At 45.9% G+C, this 6000-nt stretch overlaps 1 protein-coding gene across 2 annotated transcripts in view; it reads right to left on the bottom strand.

Annotated features, from left to right (window-relative positions):
* SLC6A5 (solute carrier family 6 member 5) overlaps positions 1–6000 on the bottom strand; it is a 54420-nt gene that overhangs the window by 13018 nt on the left and 35402 nt on the right. For both annotated transcript variants that reach the window (XM_003781181.1, XM_023510311.1), the window contains 3 exons: positions 4454–4566; positions 3628–3759; positions 2565–2664 (listed from right to left, as the gene is read on the bottom strand). In XM_003781181.1, coding sequence (XP_003781229.1) covers positions 2565–2664; positions 3628–3759; positions 4454–4566 — 345 coding nt within the window. The remainder of the gene's footprint in view (positions 1–2564; positions 2665–3627; positions 3760–4453; positions 4567–6000) is intronic.

Below are 6000 nucleotides of genomic sequence, written 5' to 3'. Positions count from 1 at the left end.
TCTACTGAGGGTGACAAAGTACCCTCTGTCTCAAAAAACAGAGAGAGAGTGATCACTTTTGTGCATACACCAAACTCAAGGAGTTCCAATTTTAAACCTAGATACCTTGAACCAGGCTATTGGCCACTGAGGCATGTTGACTTAAGAACTTCAATCAGCTATTTTAATCTAATGATAAAACTTGAAAATTATACCCACCCTATCTCAAATATTTGAATGACATCTTCTAGAATCTAGAGATTATTAGAAACAAGAAGAAAACACAAATTTCTGTACTTCATTTTCCTATTTGTTTAATTCTGTGGCCAAGAACGGAATGCAGCAGGTGAATCAGCTTCCTTTCACCCTTCACAGATTCATGTTCAACTACCTCAAACGAAGCTTGCCCTGGTTTAGGGCCTCATCATCTCAACAAGGAAGGCACTGTCCTCTGGGATACCATTTACATATTTGTGCAGGCTTTCCTTTGCACCATTAACAATTGTGTTACCTTCTTTCAACTATTTCTTTCTGAGATTCACATCTTAACATTCCATCCAAATCCAAAACAGAGGTTCACACCCACATCTGATATCCAGGACAGTGTCAACCTAGCTCAACATCATTACCCTTAAGAGAGCAGAGGTCTTCTTGGGTGGTCCTGAGGAAAATTACCAGGGATGGAAGCGCTCAGTATTTGTTTTTTTCTTCAGAAGAAATCCACTACTAGGTTTATATGGGGCTGAGGGTGGCAGAAGCTATTTAACTACTAAACGCAGAAACAGTAAAAGGTTTCTGTTTTAATGATGCCTTTAACCACACTGAACAGCACTGGTTTACAGGGAAGAACTGTGCAAGGTGCCTTTTGTAGCAATTAAGATGCAGGTAGGGGAAGAGGTAAACGAGATGTCTACTTGCACATGGGCCAGTGCCACAAATGATGTGTTTTCCCAGCTTTGCCAACAGACCATCTGGCGACATCAGCTCACACATGGACCCAAGCGGGGTTGAGTTGCCAAAGAAGGACCTTGGAGGCCTCTATTTCCCTTTCCTGGCAAGGCTTTTGGTATCTGGGCACAAAGGTAAGATTCACTGTGGTGGATTTCACTGGGTTTCTGCCACTCTCTGCTCAGGTAGACAGCACTTAGAAGCCTCACCCTACCTCTGACAGCAGGTCTTCGACGCAGCATCATGGCAGGGTCCAGGCTGTCTTATCAGCCAAATGGGCTGGCAGCTTGGTCTCTGATCCCATCAGGAAAGCTGGCATGCCTGCCCACTTTGCTTGCCAGGAACTAAACTCTCCCTGCAATAGGGTTGTGATCTCCGATCTGGGACAAATTCTCTTTCCACTAATGCTGAAAGCTGACTGCCATACCATCCTGCTGCTGGAGTCCCAGGAGGTTTACACAGGAAATTTCCTTTTACATCTTCATTCCCCATGCTACCTCTTCATTTTAATAAGTTTTTCAGGAAAGCAAGACACTGGTAAGCACCTGCTGGGTGGGTGGCTAACAATGACCTTGAAGGCAAGATTCCCTTATCAAGGGTACCTGGTGATTAGGGGAAACTCTGCCGGGCCCTTGGTCTAAAGAGCAGAGCTCTGCAGACCCCTCTGGCCTAGGCCCACCATTTACTTTGGGCCATTGAGGGTACATTTGAGGGTACATTTGTCCCTCACTCGTATCATGCATTCCAAGTGGCATCCTGTGTTTCCTTTAGTTGAGAGCATGTTGCTGTCTCTTTGGGGATTTGAAGTATAATTAGATAATCTGAACTGATAGTTTCTACTTACCTGATGTTGGCTACGGTGGCCTACGTATATTAGGGAGACCTAAAAACAGTTCTGAACAGACTTCCAGGCACAAAGAAGTTAGCAATGCTTTAAATCCAACAGACTTCCTTGTACTGATGACTGATGGTGCATACCAGGAAATAGGAGATACGCCAGTGAAAACCCAAGAACAGACACCTCTGCACAAGGGCATGGACGACATCTGCTACCTCACCGTGCCTATTGTTCTTGGTAGTGGCACTGGTGATTACACAGGGCAGGTTGCTACAACAATGGTAGGAAGGATAAACTATAAGAGAACTGGAAGTTTATTCCTGGGAAAATCTGAGATTGAGATATTGTATCACAGTCTCCCATAATGCTAATAAAGTCTCTTAAGAATCAGTGAGCTGAGTGGTCTTTGTTCTTACTGCAGTACCCAGGGACTAGCAGAGGAGCTACCTTCACCCCGTATGAGCATGGTAGTAGACCAAGAAGTAACCTCGCACCTGCAGGGTAGCCCTCTTCCTCCCTTACCCGGCTATTATCCACAGGCATTAACTGTCTGCATGCCAACAACAGCCAAAGGGGTGTCTAACTCCTTGGAATTTCAACATCAGCCACCTTCTATGTCTATTAAATGTGGATCACAGCAGTCCTCAGGCAAGCTTAGAAGCAAAGGTGCAGCTCTCCTATGCTTCCTAAATCGCAGCTGTAAAATCCTTTCACTTATTGGGTATGGAAAATCCACTGCCACGAGTGTCTTCCCGACACTGTGATTCTACCTCAGCAGCAGGCCTGGTGATTCCCTTACCGTACACATAGGAGATCCCCACGAGCTCAAAGATGGCAATGATGACGAGGGCATAGGACGCAGCATACGTGTCCACAAGCTGGAACATGTAAATGCCACCCTAACCAGAGAGAGAAACAACCAGTCAAATGGGCCCACAGCTGGGCTCTCTTCCCAGTCTAACAGCCAACCCTCCCCACCCTGGGGAGGGTCAGGTGCACACCGAGGGCCAAAGCATCACCCCTCCTCTCAGCAGCAGTAACCTACAGCTGGTCCAGGATGTAAACTGGAGATCTTGCCATGTTAGCAAAGCTGTCTCCCCTGCAGACTCTGAGCTAATCAATAGACCAAGCATTAAAAAGTAATTTAACATCTTATTCTTCAAAGGCAAAACAAAGGTCAGCATCGGAAGAAGTGTACGTGAAGGCAGCCAGATTGCTTTATCTTTACTTTAAGCAATTGATGATCGTTTCCACCCATGTATCTGCCTTTCATTTACCTTCCCATGACCTGTAGGTATCTCTGGGCATTTTTCACACATCCACATGGAGCTCTACCTCACCCTGTAAGTCTCCCTACAATAGATAAGGCTTAGGGACCATCTCATTCCAATCCATCATGTCACAAATGAAGAAAGTAAGGCCAAGGAATAGAGACTCATTCAAGGTCCCAGACACAGCAAAAGCTATAGAAACAGTGAATGCGCTAACACTCAACTTATCAAGACATTCAGTACTCCAAGGAACTCGAGTGGCTGTAACTCATATGTAATGAGTAACCACCTGGAAATTTATCTGGTTAGAAAATGTGGGCTTTCACGTATTCTATTTTCTTAAAGTAGGGCACACCTGCCTTGTTGGCTCAAGAAGGCTACATCTCAATTATGAAGATGCTGGAAGCATCACTGGGAGCCAAGATGACAGACGTGCCTAGTTCCCTCTGTGGTCAGAATCCCTGATGAACTGGTGCCATCGCCACGGAAATGGCAGCTACTTGGTCGTGGCTAGAAGATCTGAGAGGTAAGGGGGAAGGACAGACAGCCACCAGTCCCCCATCCCAAGCCGGAGCCCACCAGGCAGCTTACCTGCGTGATCATTGGAAAGCCCATGATGAAGAAACAAATGCAGCAGCCCAGAGTAAAGACTGGCTTGTGTGTGCGCAGGTACTTGGGGAACTCATCCGAGATGGAGGTCACTATAGTCTCGATGGTGGCAAACTGGAATGATGTAAGGCATCAGAGACAAACAGTCTGGCCTGAAGTTCCCCAAAGCCGTTCGCCTGTCCCCCCCAGGAAAGCTGCCTTTGTGGTAGGTTTGGTTTTTTAAGTTAGCATTACCTTGATATGTCTAAAAGGCCTCGTTAGGGTCCAACCCACAGGCAAGGACTCAAGCAAGGTATGAGCTTTAGAAACTGTACTTAGCCCCCAGAGACTGCGCTCATATTCAGCCAGGAGGACATTTTAAGCCCCACTTTGTATTCATGAGATGTAAATTCCTCTCCTCCAATTTACCTTGCATTTGATCTTCTACTTGAGGAAACCTTCTTTGCACCCAGTGACTAAACTCTGAGCACCTGTCAGCGTGATTTGCAGCAGTCTCAGCCCCACAGCAATTTCCCTAACATTCACTATATATTATCCTTCCTTATCCACCCCAGCAGAATTTGCTTGGGCAAAATGACACCAAAGCGAGAACTAGCACAGGCTATAACATGACCCAGAGGACAGAGACAAGGAAGAGGGAGATATTCTGGCTCTTCTCATGTGAACACCCAAAATACACGGTTATCCTGAGCCCCCCAGGCACCTCACCCTCTCACATGACTCTGGGGAAACATCCAGGCACCCCTCAGCCTACCTCTCTGCCAAAGGCCAGACCCAGGACCCAGGAGATGGGAAGGAAGGGGCTCACCATAGTGTCAAGTCCAAGAGTGAGCAGCATCAGGAAAAAGATGATGGCCCAGAATGGAGAGAGCGGCAGCCTGGTTAAGGCTTCCGGGTAAACCACAAATGCAATTCCTGGCCCTGAAAGAGCGACACAGGTGATGGCAGGCAGGGCCAGCTCCGGGCCCCTCTCCCAGGACCCACAGGGCCTTCTCCTACTGAGTTCCTGACTTAGCACTTTTTAAATGCTGCTTCCACTGTTGGCTTTTTTTTTTTACTCATCTCTATCCATTTCCTCAGTTAGCCCTTAAGCTCCTTCCAGACAAGGACTAGAGTTAGGTCACAGCTAGAGGAACTCACAGGAGAGGCACAAAAATAGTGTCAAAGCAGAGACTCAAAGCCAACCACCTAGATCCCACAGCAGGCTGTGTCCCACGCATGTAACATGAGAAGCTCCATCAATGGCATTTTGGATAAGTTAAGGAAGAAAATAATAATTACCCTCTAGAGCAGTGATTCTCAACCAGGGCTGATTGTGCCCCCAGGGGATATTTGGCAACTTCTGAAGATATTTTGTATTCTCACAGCTGGAATGGGGTAGGGGGGATGATTACTGCCATCTAGTGGGCAGAGGCCAGGGATGCCACTAAGCATTCTGCAATGCACGAAACAGTCTCCTACTGACAAAGAATTACCCTATCCTATGTCAATAGTGCTGAGGGTAAGAATCTCTGTTCTAAAAGTTTGAAGCCCTGATAATATCAAAATGATATTATCTCTCACTTTACAAAATGATATTATCTCTCACTTTACGTACTCTTTCTCCTATTCAGACCTCCAGAAGAAGCCATTTATATAAAACATAAATCTAACTTCCTTTAGGATCTTGCCCTGCTTGGTAAAGATGGGGCTACAGCAGTCCACGGGTGATAGTTGGGGGGAGAGGGCAGTAAAACATGATGTAAGGGTTAAAAGAGTTTGGTCACTAAGGGTCAGAGAGATCTGGTCCAAATCCAGATTGCATGACTTATCAGCTGTGCAAGAAATTAAATGTTATTTAATTTCTGTAAGCCTCAATTTTATCCATCTGTACAATGGGGGTAACAATAGTACCTTACAAAGTGGTAGTAAGGAATAAATGAGAAAACATAGATAAAATCCTGGGCCCAGCACCTCCTCTATCATCAATACTCAGAGAATATTAACTTTTATTATTAATAGACTATGAGCTTGGAAGCTAGTGATTCTTTTCTCTAGAATACCTCACGTGGCCTTGGTAGGGATTGTCTGAGCTGAAGTTTTCTCTGCTGCGAGAGAGCTCTGCCAGAAATTGCTACCTGCCTCATGGCCTCACCGGAAGATAATTGTAACCAAAGATGGCTAAAGACACAGCAGCTGGGAATTTCCCTGTAAGTGGAGAACTAAATGATCAAGGGCAGAGACAAGTGAACGTGAGCACAGGGGTGATCCCTGGCCAGCACATGTCTGCAAACCTGAAATCACAGCACCTACAGTTTTTATCTCTCAAGCATGACAGTGCTCTTTCACACAGGTTATTAGTTCCTAATGTTGCCT

The sequence above is a fragment of the Otolemur garnettii genome, unplaced genomic scaffold, assembly GCF_000181295.1.
Source record: "Otolemur garnettii isolate 467f Iridium unplaced genomic scaffold, OtoGar3 scaffold00001, whole genome shotgun sequence".
In the NCBI taxonomy this organism is placed as follows: domain Eukaryota; kingdom Metazoa; phylum Chordata; class Mammalia; order Primates; family Galagidae; genus Otolemur; species Otolemur garnettii.
This window is presented reverse-complemented; position numbering and strand designations above follow the sequence as displayed.